This window comes from Aythya marila, assembly GCF_965140915.1.
Source record: "Aythya marila genome assembly, chromosome: 27".
In the NCBI taxonomy this organism is placed as follows: domain Eukaryota; kingdom Metazoa; phylum Chordata; class Aves; order Anseriformes; family Anatidae; genus Aythya; species Aythya marila.
The window spans coordinates 562,735-585,354 of NC_139068.1; the positions used below are offsets into that span (position 1 = coordinate 562,735).

Sequence of the window (22,620 nt, forward strand, 5' to 3'; positions counted from 1 at the left end):
TTTTGGTTCTTCCCCCCCTCTACCCAGTGCCAAGGGCAGTGGGGCAGCTCACTGGCTGTGCTCAAGATGGAGCGGTTTTGTTTACAAACGTAGGAACTTGTACCCACAAGCATGCCATAGCTGTAGCCTATTTTTTAGTGAAAAAAAAAAAAAAAGTGTTTTTCTCTTAACACTCATGTTCTCATAACACTCAGGGGGTGTTATACTTTTACAGGACGTTGCTGCAGCCTCTTCCCAACACTCCGTGAATGTGGTGGCAGCGTAAACTCCTTACAGCTTAGTCACGTGTTAAGATGAGCAATGCATTAAATGCGGGAGATGCTCAATGTAATAACTGGGGGCAGCACTTGTTCAGTGGGGGCAGTGCCCACGAGGAGAGGCTGACACCTGTTCAGTGGTGTCAGGAGTTTCAAAGCAGGGTTCAAATGCTCTGCAGATCTGGGGTGGGCACAGCGCTGCCCATGCCCACAGCATGGAAACGTGTCTGCATGCTGAGCTTGGCTGGGATTCCAAATTGCAGCATTTCCCCCAAAATGAAATATTAATCATCATAATCATCCTAATATGAAGAGCAACAAAGCCTCAGCCAATGCTTGCTGCTGACTGTGAGATGTTTTTCCTATAAAATAAAACATGCTTCTAACCTCAGTGCTGCTTCTGGATAAGCAAATGAAATATTTTTCTGGCTGACCTTATCAAAACCTTTTCTTTTCTTTTCTTTTCTTTTCTTTTCTTTTCTTTTCTTTTCTTTTCTTTTCTTTTTTCTTTTCTTTTCTCCTTTCTCTCTTATTTTCTCTTCTCTTCTTTTTTTTTCTCTCCTTTTCCTTTCTCTCTTCTTTTTTTCTCCTTTTCTCTCTTCTTTTCTCTCTCTTCTCTTTTATTTTCTCTTTTCTTTTTTCTCTCCTCTCTTTTCTTTTTTCTCTTTTCTTTTTTCTCTCCTCTCTTTTCTTTTTTCTCTTCTCTTCTCTTTTTTCTTTTCACATGATTTTGTCAGAATCGGTGTATCCCTATGGGTCACTTCAGCTGGAACAAGCCTTTGCGCCAACCCAAGCCTTTACAAGCAGGGGGCAAGGACAATGATTCATGTGGCCATACCAATACAAACCCATGCAGGCAATGCCCCGGTCCTGGTAACATTTTTAACTGGTGATTTTACATAAATATTGTTTTACGATGATGGAGTAAAAGAAATGGGGGCTGTTGGCAGGAAACTGGAGCTTCTGCCACTCCTCCCTGCCTTCCTGAAAGAAAAGCTAAATTTCCCATTTCCCTGCCCATCCTGCAGACATAATGCCATGCTGCTATCCTTTATACATAGGCATCAGTAAAAGATGAACCACAGAGAAATCAGTGTAATTCTCCTTTTATTTTTACTTTACCGTGAGTATGTAACAGCATCACACCCAAGTTTATGTTTGTTTAAAAAAAATCATATTTTTCCCATTGTTTAGCATAAATGGTAAAATTGTAATAAATGTAAACTGCATTTGGCACCATTTGGATCAATAAATAAAATATTTTTAAAAAAAGAGAGAAAGAACGCATTACGTAGATGGCACACTATGGTATCTAAATAAATAACATAAGTTACTTTGAATAAATAGAGCGTATCTAAAATATAGATGCATTGCATCAACTTCTGCAGATGGTCGGTCAGACCCAACTATACCAGAAGGGAAATGGATCTACGCAGACAGTGCCGAGCAGAGCCATGGAGACGGGACTGCCTCCGCTTGTGCCCACCCTGCTCCCACCTGCAGTTGCTAAACCTCTGTGTTTTTTTTTCCCTTTTTATCCTTTTTTTTTTTTTTCCCTCTTCTTGGGCCTCAAGTTTGAGGCTACGCCTTGTTTAACCAAGAACAAAAACATGTGGTAGCCCTATTTATTGAGAGAAGAAGGCTGAGGTTTTGAATACCGATGAAAAATAATTTGTCTTGATAAACTGGGAAAAATGATTTCTTCCCAGCAAGTTTCTGGACCTGTTTAAATAAGGAACACGATGTTTGCCAGTGCTTTCATCAAGTGGAAACAATGATGTTAGGCCCATTTCCCCCTCACTGATACCAAATCGGGAGTGAGCCCGTTGTCAGCAAATGGGATCCCGACTGATGCAAGTGACAGGCGGAGCCGAGCCAGAGCCAGAGCCAGCGCTGCTGCGCCTCGCACGCCTCCGGCTCCGGCCAGCATTACACAAACACAGGCACGTTCGTATAGAGATGTGTATAGTAAAACACAATGAAATGTCCCATAACTCATTGTAGGAGAGCCAGGATAACATAACACTCATATTTTGCGCTGTCACCACCGGAATAGTTTTAAACATCTTGTGTTTCCAAACCTCTTGAGTTTTCAAACTCTGTGAAACACCCTTGCCTCCTGCCCTTGCAGGTGATGCTGAAGCAAGGCTGCAGCAGCGGATAGGCAAGCTGCAAGAAGACACAAGAACCCTAAAACCACCCCCTGACAGATGTGACACACCATTGTTATTATTAACAATAAGTAATGCATGGGATGACAAGGAAGGGAGACAGATGAGTTTTTGCTGTAGCTTTGAGGAGGGAATTTTCCATCCTTTTGCCTTTTCTGCATTGTAGACATTCTTACAGACAGCTCCAGCTCCTATTACAGCAGAGAGGGCCGGAGAAACGGAAAGCATTAGGGAAATATCAGTATTTCTATTGGAACCACATTTCTCTGCCCAGGCAGCAGCAGCACGGCACAGGACAATGTGGGCTGGACGATGCTCCTGCAGCGGCACAGGGTGGACTCAGTGTCACCAAGAGGACAGCCCCAAGCAACATGCACGACAGTGACATGCAAGCCAAAACCACCCTCAGGCAACAGCCGCAATGGGTGTGCTCGGCCCCAGAACTGCTCCAGGAGCCGTGTGGTTGTGAAGCCCAGCTGCAGCCCAGCTGCGCTCCAAAAACCCCACGCTCAGCACACTCGGCCGCTGCACCATCAGCAGTGAATGTCAGCCACTTCCCCTGCTCCTCTGTGCAGGCGGGATGCTGATGGGATGAAAAAGAGGGGGGGGGGAAGGGAGGGAATAAAGGTTCAGCACAGCTATTTGCATTGATTTGTAGTGTGCACGCATTGCATCAAGTTTTCCCTCATAGGCCCGGACTTTTGGGTCTGGGGTGCCCGAGCCCCTTCACCTCCCCACTGCTCACAGCCAAGGGCAGGCAGGAGGATGGGACCTTTGGCCTCATCCCTTATGTCAGGTCTGCTCTCAGCAGGCACTGCTGAGCTCTTGCACATCGCAGCACCCTAAAACCCCCTGATATTTCTCAGAACTTTCTACAAACAGGCTGTAAACAGACACTTGGGCAATGCAGCAGTTATGAAATCCCACAAGCACCTCCCTGGGCTCAGGACAATGCAGGCAGGGGCAGCTGCAGGGAGCCCATCTACAAACTCTCCTTACATGGGGCCCGGTGCTGCACTGCTGCTGTGCTGTAGCACCTTCCCTTCCTTTAGTGCTCGAGTTCCTGCCTTTTTTTTTTTTTTTTAACTGGAGGCTTCTGCAACAAAACTAATTTTAGTTTTATAGTAGTAAGAACTGGAAAGCACCCAAGCCCTTGAGAGTGCCGTTATTATTATTAGATTTGGGTGTATTTTATTTTTTTTTAGTCAGGAGTGAGTCGGTTATCTGCCGTGAGCAACCACACTGATAGTGTTCATCTGCTGCCTCCATTCTACTCCTACTGCACAGCCCCTGGCTGCTTATTTTGGGGGACATCTTTCTCATTCCCCTTCCATGCAACCCTCACAGTGCTGCGGCACTTTGCAAAAGCATTTTGTGAGCAGCCAGCTCTGCGCACCTGCAGTGTCACACAGCTTTCACCATCTCAGCAGCATTTGTGTCCCAGTGTGCATCCGCCCGTGCCAGTGCCCCGCAGACAGGCTTTGCACCCCATGCCAGTGGCACCGTCTCCTTTTCCCAGTCGTGAGGGGGAAAACTCAGCGTTACAGAATGCAGACTTCTTTCATGGGAACGCTGGGTGCACGGCCAGCCCTGCTGAAGGATGGTGTTTACATTGCATCGCTACATCCTGACTCCGCTCAGCCAAGAGCGGCTGCTGGATGGAAAGCACAAAGCCAGCCCTGCCCTGCGCAGGGGTCAGGCAGCTGCTGCCCCCCATCCCCCCACTGCCTGCCCTGTCAGGGGGAAACAGGGGCTGCCGTGTCCCCTGCGGGGCTGCACCCCAAAATCCCACACAGCCCCTGTAGCAGCACAACTGCTCCCCACTCCATCACAGAGCTGGGCTGGGAATGGGGCCACCACCGCCACAGGGGCTGCGAGCAGAGTGTTTTCACTCGCAGTGGTTAATGCCCAGGACATGACACCAATATTCTCCTTCTGTTTATGATTTGCTTTTTCTGGGAAGAAGGCCAAGGGGAGAAAACCCATCAATCCCAGGCAACAAATTTAGCCTGCCCAGAGAATGCAAAAGTCTGCGGTCTCATTTATTTCTCCGCAGAGTAAACAAGAGTGACACTGCTGTAAATGCGAACCGTAGCCAAAGCCCAGGCCTGAGCCCTCTCCCGCGCACAATTTGAGCCCCACCGCCCTGCAAGGCAATGGGAATTACACACGTGCTGCGGCTGGCAGGGCCAGTCTGGCTTTCGGGGGATCCCAAACCGTCGGTGCTCCCAGCCACGCTGCCAACCCAGCTTTGCCAGTGGCCTCGTGGTGCTTTGTCCCCTCCCTGGTGATGGCACATCTCAAGCCCCACTGCCTGCAGAGGGGTTGAGAGGTTAATCCAGTTACTTCAGATTATCCCAAGTTTTAAAAAGACAAGCCCAGGCTGCGGAGCGTGAGGTGATCACAAAGCAGGCACCGGGAGTGGAGCCAGACCCTTTCCCCAGAGCACAAACCAGTGTCCGTGCAGCTCTGCTCCACACCAGGGAATCTGGGGGCATGGGACCACCCCTGTGCAGCATAGGGACCCCAGCGTGGCTGCAGTGAAACCAGGAAACCCCCCACACAGGGCAGCTTCAGCCCATGGGGTTCAGCACCCGCCTGAGGGCACCCGCAGCTGTTTAACACTCCCCATGCCCATAACACGCACTATGCATCTAGTGCATCCTGTCCAGCACCATGGCACCACCTGCACAGCCCTGCAGTGCAGCCTCTTGCTCCTACCACCCCACGCACCTGGACTCATCACCTCTGTGCAGTTCACACCTGCTTTGCATCCCCCTTTCAGCTTGTGATGTGTCCCATATGTGTGACACGCTGTGTTCAACACACCCCATGTGCATGCACCCCAAGCGTGCAAAGTGCCCTGCGCCCACAGCACACCCTGCTCATGTGTTGCACACCCACTGGCACCCCCAGACCACCCCTCAACGACTGCAGCCTCCAATGGCACTTACAGCTTCCTCTACAGTCCTGTACAGTCACGTCACACGTGTATGTGAGCCAGGAAGCGCTTGGGGATAAACGAGCATCGCAGTCTCTTCTCCTCCCACAGCCCCCACTGCCCCAAATGGGGAGGGTCACTGGGGCAGGCAGCAGTGCAAGGCCCGTCCCCATCCTCACAGCAGACCGTGGCCCCTTGGCCTTGCTGCCAGCGGTTCTGGGGCATCGCCTCCGCCTGGCCACACCGGCCCTTCACACGCAGCCACACTCCTTGGCCGAGAGCTCGTTGACAGTGTAGTAGCGGTTGTAGGCATCCAAGAAGGAGACATCGTCGTCATACGAAAGCGGCCGGCAGCAGGGCCGAGCCCGGACCTTCTCCTTCCTGATCCTCCTCTTGCTGCGTACACTCTTCAGTGAGAGGTCATAGTTCCTGACAGCTGTGTCACAGGTGCCGCTACAGTAGCGGAACAGCACCGTCTCGTCTGACTCATAGCCCAGGCCCAGCTCGCTGACGCTTACCTCCAGCTCCTTCAGGGCACAGGGTTTGTGGCGAGCTCGTGCGCGCTTCATGCGGTTGCCCGCCTTGGGGAAGAGAGGCAGCTCGTGGCCCCCTGAGTTCATGGCCTGGCTGTAGCGCTCCACCAGTGCTGAGATGAGCTGCCGGATCTCCCCCTCTGTGTAGCTCTCGAACAAGCTGCTGTCTGCAAGAGAAGGGGTGGCCGTTAGCAGGTGTCCCCCCTGGTGGGTGTCCCCTGGAGCTGTGGATGTACCCCAGTGCTGGCTCCCTGCTCCCTCCATGCAAGGGTTTGCAGAAAATTGCAAAATTGATCTCAACAACATGTTGCTGAACCACAGTGACTGCCTGAACCAGCCCTTGGCTGGGAGGACAGGGAAGACACTGGGCCAGTAGCCACTGCGGGGCCACTCAGTGCCCCAGCCAGGTCACACCCTGCATGCACGGGGCTGAGACCCCGTGGAGGTACCTTGTTGTGCTGCTGCCACTGCCACTGCCCACAAAAAAACACACACACACACCTCCCTCCCCTTTCCTTCTACTGTCTGTTTTCTCCCCTGCCCGGAGCTGTCCCAAACAGCCTCTTTCCCTGCACAACATCAAGCGCATGCTTAAAAGTGAAATTTAGGGGACAGAAAGCAGTACTGTTGTGCTCTTGCTTTCCAGATGGCCAGTGGCAGCACTGCTGTGGCCAGGGATCAGGCAGCAGGGCTGCTCCAGCTGGAGCATGACACTGGGGCTTGAGCAGCAATGGCACCTATAGGTGGACACGGGAGGACCCCACGCTTGCACTAAGCAGCACAGGAGAATTAACAATGCCAGCAACAGTCCTCGGTGGCATCACTCCAACTTGCAGATGTGCAAAAACGTGGGTGAATTGCCTGGTCCCCACCACCAGGTGATGCTGCAGAAAAGCCATGATGGGGTGGTGAGAAACACCAACAAACTGAATATTTGTGATGATTCCCTGATGTCTTGGTGAAAGGGCTGCCCAACAAAATCCCTATGCACACAGCCATGGCCATGGCCAACAAGCAGACACTGCTGGCAACATCTGTGTCCCTTTGTCCTAACCCTGAGGCTAGGCTTGGTCCAACTCAGTGCCAGGAGAAGCATCAGAATGAGGAGAAAAGCATAATTTGACAGCTTGTCATCAATTTCAAAATTTCAAACCAAAAAGAAGTTCTTCTCGTTTGGAATAAAAGCAAACATGCCTGGGATTTCCAGCAAGCACAAAGGGATGAGCACAGCTTTGGGGGAAGTCGCTGCCTCACAGCAGGATGGAGCTGTTCCCCTTTGCTTTGAGCTCCCATTTGACATTTCGCATTTTTAAAAACAGCATGGAAATTAAAAGAAACAAGAAAAAGAAAGAAAGCCATTTGGTGAGGAGAAAAAAAAAAAAAAAAAAAAAAAAAAAAAAAAAAAGCAGCTTCTTTGCATTAAGATGAGCTGTTTGCATTTGGTTTCCCTGCATGAAGAGCTGATGCGCTTGCATGAAGATTTGTTGCCCAGAGGCTGTGTTTTCCATGCATAGTTTTCTAGGGACCAGTGCCTCCCAACTCCGCTCCTTGCTAAATGCTTGTAACCCACTGATGCAGGAGCAGCAAGAGAGGGAAGGGAGGCAGCAGAGTGAGCATGCCTGGGTGAACACCTGAGGACACAGTGGCATCTATGGGCTCAGCCTCAGGAGAGCCGAAAACAGCCTCTGCTGGTGTTGAGCAGCCGGGGCGCGGGCGCGGCAGCTTACACTGGGTGAGCAGCGAGCTGTGGCGTGGCAGGGCCCGGGGGGGTCTCCGCAGAGCCGCCGGCAGTGAAGAGGAGGATGCCCGTGAGGACAGCGAGGAAGGCAAGGGGCTGTATGTCCGGCTTCCGTTGAACATGTCTCTACAAACTAAAATGGATAACATGGAACTGAGGAGCATCGATGCAATGGCTGCAAACTTCCATACCTTCATCTTAGAGCAAGTCAGAACATTGAAACTCTGCAAAACAGGCAAAACAAATATCCTTATTATATGGCCTTTGCCCGTGGCCCCCTCTCTCACCCCCAGCCCCACGTCTCTAGCCCATCCCCTCCACCCCCGAGACTGGTCCAGCTTTTTGGTGGGGAAGCCAAGGCACAGAGATGTACTGCAGCCCCAGGCTGTGCTGCACAGAGAAAAGGCAAAGGTGGCTCTTGGCTGGTATGTCCCACTTGGTGACAGTGGGGACAAGGAAATGTCCTCGTCCCATGCATCCCTTACAGCAGGCAGCCTCATCAGACACATTTAAGCCTCCTTTCTGGTGGCTGGATCTCCATGTCACACTGGGGATGATACCCCAACAGGTGGATGCAAGTAAAGGATGGACAAAGCCATGTCCCAGCCCCGCTCCATCGTCCTCACCCTGCACTGAGCCCCACTACAGCTTGCTCCGCCCCTGCTGGCCACCAGCTCACCCAGGGCCCAGACCCCACTGGGGTTCAGGGTTACGCTGCCTGACCTCTGCACAAATCCCTGCCCCACCAGTGGACCAACATGGATGCCCCCACTCTGTCAAAACTAGTGAAAAATCACAAAAATCTCAAGAACAGCCCTGGTGCATCCCAGCATCTAGCAACACAGTGGGCAGGAGCAGCGCTAGCACGCAGGGACCACAGGCAGGCCAAAATTCGGGGCTGCAGCATGGGAGACAAATCTTGCAAGCGGCTGGGACAAGGCTGCAGATGCCCTTACCTGACACTGCTGGATTTTGTCCATCCAAAGCAGGTCGGACGTAGTAGGATTTGAGAGGCGCCAGCGCAACCCTGCCAGGCCGTGGGAGGTCAGGTCTGAATGCCTGCTGGCGAGCTGTCAGCCATTAAATCCCCATCAATGCCAGCCCTCGGAAAGCGGCACTGACTCACAGTCGCCTCCCAGCCCCTTTTTCTCATTTCAGTTCCTTACAAACTCCAAACATTTCTCCTTTTTAAATAAATTTTCCACGGGGGGGGAGGGGAGAGAGGGGAGAAGGAAGAAGAGAATGAGAGGGGAAAAAAAATACCCACAGCCCGGTTTAGCAATATTTGCCAAATAGAATTTACTGGGGGAAAATGTTTATTTTAAAATGGAATTTGACAGATTCACTTTTACCATTATTGTGGAAAACAACGAGAATGCTGTCCCATTGCCAACAACACTTTATTTTACAGGATGCAGATAATTACATGTTAACTAATAGTAATTACATGCCCTGTAGGTTACAAGATAATTGTATAACCCAGCCAGAGTCTAAATATTTTCAACTGGGCTATAAACAATGCCAAGATAGAAAAAGAATAGTTTAGCCATATAAGGAGGTAAGAGCATGAAATCCTGCCGTGGTACCAGGAGGCAGTGCTAGCCAAGACACTGAGCCGATAAGCACCCGCTGCAAAACTCGTGCCGTGGCAAGTGCTCACAGCTGGTGAGCCGGGGCAAGTGCTCGCAGCTGGCTCACGGGGTGGGCGCACCCAGAGTGGACGGTGCTGGCCCCTTGAGCCCCAGCAAAGCCACCACAGGAAGGATGATTGTGGCCTTTGGGTGTTTGCCCCACCATTAATTGCAATGATTAAGTGCCTTAAAGTTGAGATTTCACCTGTGAGTCATGAGCTCAAGCAACTGGCAGGAGCAGGGAACAGGCACCAAAAACACTCAAGGATGTCACACAGATCCCAGAGAGGCATCAGGGCATGGCTGCTAAAGCACACAGGGCTGAGAAAATTGCAGTTCACTCTCAGACAGCATGCAAAATGAAGGGGAATAAAAGCCTTAGGAAGAAACAGCTGCCTCAAGGGAAACATGCAGCAGCAGCTTTGGATGTGGGGAAGGGACATGGCTCATGGTGCCACTCTGACAGCGGTAGTACAGGGTCCGAGCTAGGCTGTGGGCACGGGCAGGACCACATGGCCAGCCAGCTGCAGGGAAGGGCCTCTGGCTCATTTTGAGCCCCTAACAGTTTAGCAGGGTGGTTTCAGCCTTGCCGCACATCCCATAAAACAGCCTCTTATTTCAGCAGCCAGAAATTGTGTCCCCCACCCGCTTGCTGGTGACCTTTCAAAAGACCAGAACCCTGGCTCCAGTGTGCAAACAATAATAATACTCACTCCCTCTCTCCCTATATATATATTCCAGTCTTTGCCTCCAGTTTTTCTTGCTCTAAAATGCCACAGCCCACATGTGGCAACCCATGGCAAAAGCTGAAATTCGAGGGGGAGAAAAGGAAAAGCGCACACACACATCGCAGCCCGTGACTCACCCAGGCTGATGCTTGAACTGTGTCCTCCTGTCTTTTTGGTTTCCACCTATTCTAAACCCAGTCCCAGAAACAATAAATAACTGTGAGGGCTCAGGGCTTCTGACACAAAGCTGACTGGACAGCCCCACACCAACAGGCACCAGCCCACAGCTGCTTCCACAGGTGGCACTGCTCTGCTGGGCTCTGCTCAGACATCAGGGAAAGCCCAGCAGGCACAGCCCCTTCCTTGTCCCCGTTCCCATCCCCAAAGCCCTCTCCCTCTTACTCCCTCCTGCAGAAGAAGTTGGAGCACCCCAAGGACTGGATCTGCTGGGATGAGCATTTGTGGTACCCAAAGTTTGGTCCCACTGGCACAGCCAGCAAGGAAACATCAGGGTCTTCCCAGCCCAGACCTAATGGTCCCAGCAGGGCCTCACTGCTGCTGCTCCAGTCTCTTTGCCATTTCTCTGCAATGCAAAGGCGCAGGCACTGCCTAGCACCACCAGACCCAGGCTGACGTGCTCAGCAGGGCAGGGTAAACGTCACAAGTCCCCGGGGCCAGGCTCTGCCACACGCCATGCCCTAGACATAGAGAACTGCCACTGGGCTCCATGCTCAGCTTGTCCCACTGGCTCAAAGCCATTTTGTAGAAATGAGGGTGTGAGGCTAGGATGGCTCAGGGACACAGCCTTGACAGAGGGTTCCTGGTGCTCATGCAGCCGCACCAAATGCCCTCCTGTCCCCAGGCAAACTGAGCATGCCCCAGGCACCCCACTCCACTCTTGCTGTGGCTCTCTGGGATCCAAACCCCCTCAGGCAGCAATGTTTTCATGGGCTGTTGCCACCGCAGGCTGTTTCTGTGCATTTACATCAGCCCTGCCATACGGCCATGCTGCAGCAATGCAGGGGGACTCGTGCCGTGGGCTTGCTGCAAAGAGGTTTTGGGGCTGAGTCCTGGCAGGATTTGGGCACTTGCAGCTACGTTACAGCCCCATTATGCTCCTGGGCTTGATTAAAGGCCTAAGGCCTTTTCTCTCCCATATTCTGGATAACAGCCCAAAAGTGCTGTATTCTCCTGCATCCTCCTGATAATCCATCAATTTGACTGTACAAGTCCAGCCACGCTGTGCCTGCTGCCAAGCAGGAACTCAATCCTGAAGGAGAAAACCTTCAGGAATGGAAGCATCAGCCCCATTTTGCAGGAGCCAAGTACCAAAACCAAGCCCACACTCCACCAGCCTCCTCCACAGATGTTCCATAGGTGGAAGAGATGAGGATCTGTGTCCTGACAAACTGGAAATTTCATGAAAAACAGATAGCAGCACAGCCAAGGCTCATCACTTGCCGAGACTGGAGAGAAGCAGCTGATGATCTTGGCTCCCCCTCTGCTGTGGCTGAGCCATGGGGCAAGCTCCCTGCACTTCTGCCTTGCTCCTAGCAAGGCTTCAGATTTCCACCTGAAGGAGCAAGGCTACCCCTCGGCCCTACAGAGCCCTCTGCAGTGCTTCATTGCCCCCACTGCTCAGCAAAACACAGGATCAGCAGAGCCTGATTTTCAGTCGGAGTTTTCTTCACTCCAGCTTCCAAGCACTGGAGTTTCTGCTGCCTTTCCCAGAGAAACAGGAAAGCAGCTCTCCCGTTCTACAGACGGCACAGAACCCAAATGTATTTTGGGCTGCTTGGGCTTTGCCTGCTTCTCATGCTCTCAGGTTTTCTCAGAGCTCTTCCTTTCCTAAGCACATCCACTTTTCAAGCAGACTCTCACAATGTGCTTCAGGTATCTGCCAGCTCCTCAAATCCTCAACTCCCAATGGTGCAAGGTGAGGGCGAGAAGCCAGGGTTCATTCTTTTACCCTAAATCCTCCTTCCTGGGCGGAGGAAGGGGGAAGAGGAGATGTGCAAACGTTTGGTCCTTAAGCTTCAAAGCCCAGAAGCCAGAGCACCCAAAAGACATTATATTGTAAGTATGTCATACATTTTCAGTCAATTCATGCTTCTGGGCATTGATTCATTATTTTCAAGCGCTCAGACTCAGCCGCGCCATGAGAATGGATGAGACCATAGTGGCCGAGGTTTTTGGCAAATGAAACACTTGGAAAGAACGAGGCCTTGATGGGACATCAGAGAGAGTTTCCACCTGCCACACTGTTTATTTTAGTGCCTTACATGGGAGCCAAGCTGCTTTGAAATCCCAGCTCCTCATGACTCACCCTGCAGGAATTAAACAATTTCCACCCCGACTCCATGCTGCAGCAGAGTAGCTCCAGGGCTGCGGCACTCGCGGATCCTCCAGGCCCTGAGCTCCCAGCGTGGCCCCACACCAAGGACGGCACTGGAGAAGCCTTGAGAGTGAGCAGCTCCCAGAGGCCAAAATGCTGATAGTGGGGATGAGGACACCATGGTGTCCAGACAGACTTTCTCCCAAATGTTTCCTAAGTTCCTGACCTGCTCTTTGGAAATGCAGCACCCAAATGGCATTGGTGCATCTGAAAGCAGCAGGGCAGATGTTGTGCTGAGAAAGGCTGCAGTGAGACCACCAATACCGCGGGGTCAGAACAGCCCCAAAATGGCAAAACTGGTGGAAAAATTGGGAGCATCAAAAGGAAAAATGCCCCAAGCCCTGATCTGAGCTTAACTGTTGAATTTTCCTGCTCTTTTGACAGTAATCATAGGCAGTAGAGGAAGACAGAAGATATCCCCATCTCCAGCTCTGTTCCGAGGGTTGCTCTGGGAAAACAGGATGAGTGCCACCGTCCCCATGCTGGTGATCCCTCGCCAGGGACACGGAGCTCCATATAAGAACTACACGCAGATTTCGGGCACCCAGGCAGGGCAAGGGCTCTGGAGCTGCTCAGCACTTCAAAGGCAAAAATCAGCGGTGCCCAGGGAGCATCTCCAACCACAAAGCAGCCGCTAGTCTCCAGCCACTCACTCCCTCCCCAGCTCTCCCCACAGGCTCTAACTAAAACCAGAGCCCGCACTCCATATGGTTCTGCTTTTGCCTAAGTGAAAGCCAGCCTGGCACGAGGAGCTCCAAAGCTCTCCCTGCAGCCCCACTTTCCCTCCTTCACCTCCCAAAGGGCCAACCGCAGGGAAGCCAGTCCCTTGTCCTCCTTGCTGCTCTGGGCGTGCGCAGAAGCCCTGCCCTGCCGCAGCCTCCGCAGAAGCCAAAGGGGCTAGGAGGAGGCCAGGAGGGGCCAGGCACTGCTGGTGGTGCAGAGGCCAGCGGCCAAGCATGCAAAGCCGCAGCAAGCTGCGTTGCTCCCACACTGACATGACATCTATATTCAGCCTGAATCAGGACAGGATTGGTTCACGGCTCTTTAAACAGTGGGCAAAAATAAATAAATAAATAAATCCCAAAACCAAATGAAACAGAACAAACCCCACAAAGCCACCATGGTTAAAATTAAATTAATAAAAGGCCTTGCCAAGCCCATGTGATACAGCCAAGGGCAGTGGGATGGAGCAGCAGCAGCCACACTGTGCACCAAGCCACTGCAGTGGAGAGATGCCAAGGCTTGACTGTGGTTGTGGGGTCTCAGAGCAAGCAGCCAGACTGGGGCGCAGCTTCCTGGACCCACTGAGCTGCCCCCAGGTGGCTGCCATCAGACAGAGCGGCCACACTCTGGCCCCCATCCATACTGCCACTGCTTCCCTTGCTTTGGACTTCAGGGAGTGAAAGTAGCTTAAAGGCAGCCATCTTGTTGCCACCTCCCCACCCAGGGTGCCTTGTCACCCATCCTTGGAGGTGGCAGCCACAGGACACCCCATGGCCCCGCCACAGCCCCATCCTCTTGGCCTCAGCCCAGGAGCCTGCAGCACTGATGGGGATGGAGCAAACCTCAGCTGCCCTCATACCTGCCACTTGGCGATGTCCCTGCCGATGTCCCCACCACTTGGCACCTCTGCCAAGGGGGTGACTCCTTTAAAGCCTTTTATAACATTTATAAGCTGAGTCAGTCGGTTCCAAGCAGCAGCAGAAGCCGCACTTTGTGATAAGAGATGGGTAATTAGAGATAAAATTACAGGAAAATGTTTCCTGATTGTATCGCTGTGTCAGCCAGTGCAGGGAGCATGGCTTGTGACAACGTGAAATCACTCCTCTGGCAGGGAGCAAGGTGGGAATAAACAGAGACTGCAAAGCAAAATGCTGAGATAACAAACAAACAAAATCAACAACAACACAGAAATGACTGTTTGCTAGTGGGCAGAGTAAATAAAAAATGCTGTGTAAAATCCCTCCTGTCAATCTCAGGAGAATTCTCCCCAGAATCTTTCCCTGCAGCAAACCCATGACGGTTCCTGTAGGCCTGCAGGAAATCAGTGATAACTCAAGCCAAAAAAACACCAGCAAGAGTGTGCAGGCACCCATGGCTGCTGCCACACAGCGCTGCTGCTGCCAAACAACGCTGCCACGAGCCTGGCCCCAGCACCCACTACAGCCTCCTGCATTGCCCAGCAGCACTTCTGCAGCCCCAAATGTCCCACTACTGCCAAAACCTGATCCAAATGACAGTTTTTTTGGGAGTGACAAGCCACCCTCTGACACTAAATAACCATGTGATGCCAGAAAGGGGTGGTTTGTTGAAGGAAACTAATTACTGTGGCTTGTTTGGACAATCCCATTGCCTCAGGAAATAGGGTTAAAAGCTTACATGTTGGCAGAAGGACTGAGCCCGGGCCCCAGATGTGCTCTCCTCTGGGCCAATTTCGACACTGCTTGTATCTACACTCTGCCATGACACCTGGCCCTAGACAGGGCAGAGCTTCCTCCTGCCCCAGCCAGGGAAAGGCACAGTGGGACCAGGAGGGCGCAGCAGCACAGGGGCAGTTGGATGCCAGGGGAACACCATCTGTGGCCGCTCTTGTCTTCTCCACTTGGCAGAGTTTTCCTTCTTTGCAGCCTCAGCTAGCATCATGGCACATAGCGGGTGGCCTCACTGCACCGCGCCTCAGTTTCCCCACTAAAATGCCCTTTTTCCCCACAAAAATGCCCTTGGAGCATGATGGTCCTTGAGGGACACCACATATTAGTTCCCACCACCTTGATGAAGAGGGTGGTGAAAGCAAGACCGCAGGCACTCGTGATGCCACTTCAAGCCTGGCACTGGGGAATCCCTCCGTCTCTGCTGCCCTTTTCCTGATATCTGTTGTTTTTGCACAGAAGGATCCGGCTTGTCAAGGCACCCACCAGGGATTACAGTGCTTTGCTGAGGGCACAGAGACCCGATAGAGATTTGTAAATCCAATTTGCACTAAACCCTTCCAGTGGGTTTTGGACGGTGCATGGCCTAATATCACATTAGCATTTACTGTCCGACTCCAGCAGCCGCTACCGACATACTGAAGCACTTAGCACTGCTCCAGAGCTAACAAATGAGGAATTCCTCCCCAGACAGCAACAGCGGCACACTGGGAACGGAAATTTCAGCAACCCCGAAAGGTTGCTTTGGAGGAGGTTCAAAGCTGGGAGATGCTGGGATGAAGAGAGCTGCAGATGACAGGAGTGGGGTAAATAGCGGTGGGGCTGCACAGCACAGCAGGTCACGGCTGCCTGAACCTTTGTATGCTCAGACACCAATGCGGCTGCATGACTCCGCAGCAGTGCTGCCTGCAGCAGTCAGCTGCATCCCCACAACCTGCCCGACATCCTCCTGGCTCAGGGCTTCCTGCGTGGGCTAGGAGGAGCCACACAGATTCCAGAAGCGCAGCGCTTCGCTCTCTGAGCCCTTCCACCAAGCCCCAGCGGTCCCAGGATGGCGACACTCCAGTCTGTCCTGCCTGGCTGCATCTCCTGCTGCTCAGGATCAGTACCAGCAGAGGCAGGAGCATGGACCATGTCCTGAGCAGGACAAGAGGGCAATGGCCATCAGTCCTTCCCCAACAGCTTGTCACCCCCCGCCTCGTCCTCCCACCTGCCTTGCATCAACGAGCACAACCCCAATTTCCCTGGCTGCAGCCCATGCCAACCCCCAGACCCCCCTCACCTTCCCTGTACCTGTCTGCAGCCTGGGCAGCCCTGCTCCAGCCCTCACTGTGTGGGATGTTGCAAAGGGGCAGATGCTGTGGCAGGGCTGCCGGCACTGCCTGCGGCAACAGGAAATTAAAGAAAGCACTACTGGAAGATAATGGTGTAGTGGTTGGAGGAAGAGCCCCAGCAGAAAGAGGGACTGTTGCACATCTCCTGTGGGAGTGGAGCTGGCAGGCACAGCCAAGCCGCCAGCCCCGTGGACAAGATCATCCGTCCCTGATCTGTTCCTGGAGAAGGATGGAAGCCAGACTCCATCCCCTGCAAGCCCCAGGCTGGGGAGCTCGCACCCCGAGCGATGCTCTTCCAGGGGCACGGCACTGCCAGCATCCCATGGGGTCCTGGCCGCCACTGCCCCATAACACTGGCTCCTAGCTTGGTGGGCTCATTCCACCCAGATCCTGACTGGCTCCTTGCAGCCCCCCCAGGCTGCCTCCCCAGATGTGGGTGGGCACTGAACAGGAGCATCATCCCCTGCTGGGGCTTGGGACTGTGGCACTTGCATCCAGTGTGGCTCAGCAGAGCCGGCAGTGGACTCTCGCCTCCTTCAGCCACATGCAGCAGCTCCACCACTGGCACCGTCCCTCCCAGATGGCTCTGTGGAGCTGCTAAGCCTCAAAAATGCACTCTTAATAAGCCAGCACCACTTAACAAAGACAGCAGCTGCCCTGTTAAATCAGAAGAGAGCCTTTCCTCAGGGACAGGGGCTGGTGGCCCCAGGCGGGAGAGAACGCCTGATCAAGGGACTAAGGGTGCTGAGGCTTGTCTCCGTGGCACAAGCATTGGTCCCCTGCATTGCATGGGGGCATGCCATTTGCCTCTTTGTTCACCATGGAGAGGGCAGCAGAGAGGGAAAGCCCCAGAGAAACACAAAATGTCCCTGTGGTGCCTTGCTGGGAGCATCCCCTGGCCGCTCCTCACAATGCTGCCAACACTCGGGGACCATGGTGCCACTCGGATGGGGCAGTGGGTTTGTGAGGGCTCAGACAGATGCTCCTGCTGGGGCCAGGAGGGCCGAAGGGCAGGACTGGGGCTCTGCCCCACCCAGGGGTGCCAGGAACAGCGCAGCCACTCGACCATCACCCACCTTCACCAAGTCCCGCAGCCCGGGTACTTTACAGGGGAAGTTCAGGGAGCAACAACTGCCAGCAATAAATACACCACATGCTCCCCGCCAGCCCCGTCTGGCCACAGCCAACAACAACATCATTAAAAGCAAAGAAGCCACCAAAAGCCATGCAGAAGCTGTTGCCTGGTCACTGATTTGAGCACTCGGTGCTTTTGCAGACAGCTCTGCTGCTGTGAGCAAGCCCCAGAGATGGGCAGGAGTGGCTCTTGGCCCCAGGACATGACCAACATGTGTTTACTGGTGCCTGAACAGAGCTGCCAGGGCCTGGAGTGAGCAGGGGCGCTGGGCTGTCAGCCCTCCCCAGCCATGGAAGCTCTGGGGCTGGCTGCTTGCTCAGCCCATCCCCAAAATCCCACGGACTGTTTGCTTGCTTTAAATAGGCTTTGAGAATTGGCTTCACTCAGTTCCTTCCAGGACACATTTTCTTCCTAGAGAAGGACATGGGATGGGCTTGCAGACCTCCTCAGCCCTCCAACACTGCCTGAAAACCCCAACAGGGTGAACTTGAGGGCTCTCTGGAGCCTGGAGCCCTGTTATAGCAAACTCCACTTGTGGGCAATGTCCTTGTTCAGCACCAGGCATCGCCCAGGAGAGCTCATCGTCGCTAACTGAGCACTGTGCAGCCAGGTCCTGGTGCCACAAAGAGATGCTGAAACAGAGCGAAACACAGCTGCTGCTGCGCTGAGGCTGTGCCAGGATACGGCCCCTGGAAGCACTGTATCCCCAGTGAGGCCAGGCAGGGCTGCACTGCCACCTCCCCACAGCCTGGTGCCTGCATTCTCGGCCTGGATAACGTTCAAAGGAAACCTTTCCTGCTGGAAAAATGTGGTTCTATCCAAATCAAAACACTTCACAAAAACCAGCAGTGATGTGACTGACATTTCTTATTAGGGGACGGACACGCTGGCAATGTGGCCTTTGAACAGCTGCAGAAGGAAATGCTTTTTGTCATCATTTGAGAACAACGCAGTGGCAAATGATTGTTTCAATTTAGTTCTTTGGATGCTACGTTACAAAGTGAGCCTGTTTTGGGTTTCGTGACAAAGAAGCAATGGGAGTGAAACTGCTTGTGGCATTTCCCTTCCTCGGGCAGTGGTGGAGGGGCTGGCTCATTCGCCATGCTGGGGATGCTCCTTCCTACAAGAGCGTCCTGGCACAACTAGCAGGAACAAGTTTGGGTTTTCTCTTCGCCTCCTCCAGGCTCAGTGGGAAAAGACCATTCCAAACTAGCCAGGTCACAGAAAAAGCTGAGGTGGGAGGGATTCCTCTGGTCTGACCAGCGAATAGTGGGGCTGGAGTAGACCCCTCACCCAGACCCAGGCCTGCATTGCTACAGCAACTTTTGGGGGTGCTGAGGGACCCTGGGCATGGCTAGGGGGGTGGAGGTGGTGGGTGCAGGGAGAGATCCTTGCCACCAGCCCAAGCAAGCTCACCCCTGAGAGCTGCCAGAGCAGGACTATGTGCTACTGCCCCTGTTGGGCTTTGCAAAGGGTCAGTTCCTGCCAGCAGGACTACGCACATGTGCTTTAGTTTAGACCAGCAATGAAAGTGCCTGTGGCACCGCAGAAAAAACACAGTGGTAAAACACACCAGTCCTGAGCTGCCCAACTGCACCTCCTGCAACGGGCACTGCGTGCCTGGCCCAGCCTCCCCCCCACCTCCAGCATCTCCCATTCAGTTGAGGTTTGGCCTCACTGGGTACCACAGGCTGCTCTGGAGGGGGAGGATGGCATCACCAGGCAGCTGCCAAGTCTTTGTGACCCCAAACCCATCCCTGCATGGGCATATCACAGAATGGGGAACTCCGGGATAGGAAGCTGCCTGCCTCATGTGCTTAATGCCACCATGCCAGGTATGTGCATGGCACACAGTGCTGGGGACAGCCAAGGTGGTGACTTCTCTTGCCACACTACCAGCTGGGCTTCACTTCAGGCTACATACTAGGTACATTGGACTCAGAATGTGGATGTTGCAAATCTTAGATCCTCCCTCACAGCCTCCCCAGGGCTGGAAGTCAACCTTAAAAGCTTGCTCCAGAGAATCAAGCCTGACAGAGCTATAGCAGCACAGCACAGCCCTGGGAGCAGGGTTTCACCAGGCAAGCAGGGAGAGCACTGAGCTGTGATTCACATCTGCACCGTGGGAGGGCACCCAGTGCAGCTGCTGCCAGCCCTGCTCCACGCCCAGCACTGCTGAGCACCCAGGGGTGCCCACATCCCAGACACCACAGTCGGGATGCTGGAGCAGCTCCAGTCTGCCTGTCCCCGGCTGTGTCGCAGCAAAGCTGGGCCAGGTCCTTTGGCTTACAGCTCAGGGGCTGTATGCCACAAAGGTGCTGGGTTCTCTCCTCACCCTACCAAATTCTGCAGCCCCGCAGCCCGAGAGGAGCCCAACCCTGGCACAGTGAGTGCCTCCTCTGCATGACAAATCCTGCTCCAAGCAGTTGCAGCTGTGGCTTACTGCACAGCTAGGGGGATATAGTGCAGCGTCCCCCAGGGGTGCACTGCACCTCCTTTGCTCCTCCCTGCAGGCAAGGCAGGAGCTGAACCAGCACTCCAAGATCCAGTGCTATTAAAAAAAAAAAAAAAGAGATTTAGAAACAAACAAAAAGTCTCTTTCCCCCCCCAGCCCAACACTGGACCTGCCAATGGAGGCACAGGATGGCCTGCAGTGCACCCCAGCTAGTGGGTAAGTGTCCAGTGATGCCCCCAAGGATGCTCACACCAGGAACCACAGCATCCCAGAGCAAGGCTTCCACACAGCATCGCCAGCTCTGCTTCACAACTGGGGACAGTGCTGCAGCAGGGAGGCTCTAGGGTAGAACCTGAGGCCCAGTCACAAGTGGCAGCTTAAAAAAGGCAAGTGCTCAAGCCTCTTCTGCTCCTTGTGCAGAGCCACACACACACACACCTTCCCCACCTGGTTGCTCTGCATCTTGCAGCATCTCAGCCACTTCTGCTCTTAAACCTGGGAGCACACACGAATGTGGGAGTCTGAATTTGGGATCCACAGGTGATCCTGGCTTTAGAACGAGGACTTCAGTGAGTGGCCAGGACCCACATGCCACTTTTGACAGTCATCAGCCATTCCTCCCACTGCAATAAAGCATGCCCTCAACCCAGCGCCAAACTGTGGATTGGCTCTGCAAGCAATGCTAAGATTTAAATCAGTGCTGGCTACAAGCTACCATATATGTGCAATAAAGACATCTGAGGTCTAGGTTGTTTTTTTAAAGCCTTCGTACAGACCACAGCAAGAGCGGGAAATTCCCTCCTTCGATGCCGGGGTGAAGTTCACCTCCCAGCCCCTGCTAAGCTCTGGAAGCAGAAACAGCAGCTCGGAGGCAGCCAAATGCTGGCAGCTAGAGCTGGGAGAAAGTGACAGGGCTGCAGATGCAGACAGACCAGCCACAGAGCCTTCCGTTTCTTAAACTAATATTTAGACAGGACACATTTCTCGCCCCCACCCCCACCCCCCCATGCGAACAAACTGCACCCTGAGCCGTCCTCGCCGTGTTTGCGTTTCTGCGCAGCGGGACAGTCTCCAAGTACGAAGCAAACTCCCTCAGCAGCCCCAAAGGCTGCCCCAGCACCAAGCAAGAGGTGGGTGGCTGCGGCTAGCCCCGTTTTTCGGGCTGCTCCCCCCGGGGCGAGGGGCTATGCCCCCCGGCCCAGTCCCACCAGGGTCCGGTGGGGACTCCCGGGACTGGGGCTCAGCACCTCCGTGGCGCAGGGTCCTGGGGCTCGCCTGAGGTCCCGGAGGAGCCCCTTCGGCCGTGGGTAGGATCCGTGCCAGGCTCGGAACAGGTGCTCTGTCCCCGCCGCGGGGCTTACCTGGACGCCGAGCCGGAGCACAGCGCTCAGCGGCGGCTCCGTGCCGGGACCGGGACACGCGTGGGACCGGGGGCCGCCATGAGAAGGCTCGGCACGGCACGGCACGCTTGGGTTCAGACCGGCACGGCTCGCTCTGGCTCGGTTCAGCTCTGGCTCGGCACGGCTCGGCACGGCACGGGGAGGCCGAGGCGGGGGAGCTCGGCCACCGCCTCCTCCCCGCGGCGGGGGGCGGGTTTGGAACGGGCCGGCTCCTGCGCCCCGCCCGGGCCCGCCTCCGCCCAGTCCCGGGCTGCGCTGCGGGGCCGCTCCCGGTGGCGGGGCCGCCCGCAGCCTCACGCCCCCACCACCACCTCCAGCATCACCACCACCACCTCCACCCCCCACACCGGCCTCCCTCCCTCCCTCGCCCCCGATGCTCCCCCCGCATCCTCGGGGCCGCCCCGGACCGCGGGGCTCCGAGCATCCCCTCCGCCGGTACCCGCAGCCCCGCCACAGAGCAGTTCACGATGAGTCCCGGAGCCGGCTGAGCCCTCGCCCCCCCCCGCCCCCAGCCCTCGGGACCCTTCACCTGCTGGAGGTGCTGGTGGAGAGATTTCAGCGTGCTGCCCGAAGCTAAACCCTCCCCCTTTGCACCGCTTTTCTCCCCAAAACGTTTACTGAACTGCTGCTTGTAGGTCACAAACTAACACCCTTCACGTGCAACACGTTTGGTTTTCATGTTGCACCATTTTATCTAATCCCAAAGGTCCCTTTTCTTTTGCAGTTTTGCAGAAGAGAAAGAGTTCAGAGCAGCCTGCGGACAAGCTCCCCCACACACCTCCCCCAGCCCCTACCATACACAGCACTTGGGGACAGTGAAGGATCAGGGTGACAAATACCTAAGCTGCAAGATCCTGGCCCCAGCTGCAGTGATGCTCTATGGCAATCTGGGAAAAGTCATTCCTAATAATAAATAAATCCAGGTCAGTAATACAAAGAGCAATGTCAAGGAATTTAAGTCCTACAAGAAACAACTTTTAATTTAAGGCAAATCTGGGACTCCCGGCTGCTTGATGTGCTGCAGTCCCTCAGCCTGGCCAAGAGCAGAGGGGCTGCAGCTGTCCCACTGTAGCCCTATGTGGGGGGAACCAAGCCCTGGCAGCACCCACAGCTGAAGCCTGCATGCCTCAGGGTTGGGGTGGCCTTGCTGGGGATGTTTCAGAAGAGCCAGGGACACCCCATTCACATCTCTGTCACTTCTCAGCTGTCTCCTATTGGGACAAACACTTCCCCAGCTGCATTCATCCCCACATCCTCTCACCCCAGGGCCTGCAGGACTGATTTAATTATCCTTGTTCCTCCCCTGTTGCTACACAGGTAATGGCAATCTCCTGTGTGATGACCCCACAAAGACAGTTTGGGGAAAAAACGAACAAACAAACAAACAAAAAAACTCAGAAAGCACCGTTGCTTCTCCTTCTCATGGGCTTGGTTAGAAAAAGAGAGTGCTTGCTGCTGTTTGCCCTGACAACA

At 54.0% G+C, this 22,620-nt stretch overlaps 1 protein-coding gene across 3 annotated transcripts; it reads right to left on the reverse strand.

The window, feature by feature from the left end:
• Positions 1 to 1,784: 1,784 nt before the first annotated feature.
• Positions 1,785 to 21,233, reverse strand: LOC309887816 (neurturin-like). Of its 3 annotated transcripts, XR_014319095.1 has the most exons (4): positions 21,109 to 21,233; positions 7,630 to 7,864; positions 5,383 to 6,069; positions 1,786 to 4,742 (listed from the first exon to the last, which is right to left on the reverse strand). XR_014319095.1 is itself a non-coding variant. In XM_082779806.1 (3 exons), exons 2-3 carry the CDS (start codon positions 7,760 to 7,762, stop codon positions 5,621 to 5,623), a joined length of 582 nt encoding a protein of 193 aa, XP_082635932.1. In that variant the 5' UTR covers positions 7,763 to 7,773; positions 21,109 to 21,208; the 3' UTR covers positions 1,785 to 5,620. The 3 variants fall into 3 exon arrangements, 2 of the variants coding, with proteins under 2 accessions (XP_082635932.1, XP_082635931.1); XM_082779806.1 differs by having other exon boundaries at positions 1,785 to 6,069; positions 7,630 to 7,773; positions 21,109 to 21,208; XM_082779805.1 differs by having other exon boundaries at positions 1,786 to 6,069.
• Positions 21,234 to 22,620: the final 1,387 nt, after the last annotated feature.

Bases quoted from the DNA above. Each gene is read 5' to 3' on its own strand.
- LOC309887816 (XM_082779805.1), bottom strand. From the start codon at position 7,837: ATGAAGGTATGGAAGTTTGCAGCCATTGCATCGATGCTCCTCAGTTCC. The intron at 6,070-7,629 runs GTAAGCTGCCGC...CTTCTCTTGCAG, and splicing joins CAGCTCGCTGCTCACCCAGT to ACAGCAGCTTGTTCGAGAGC.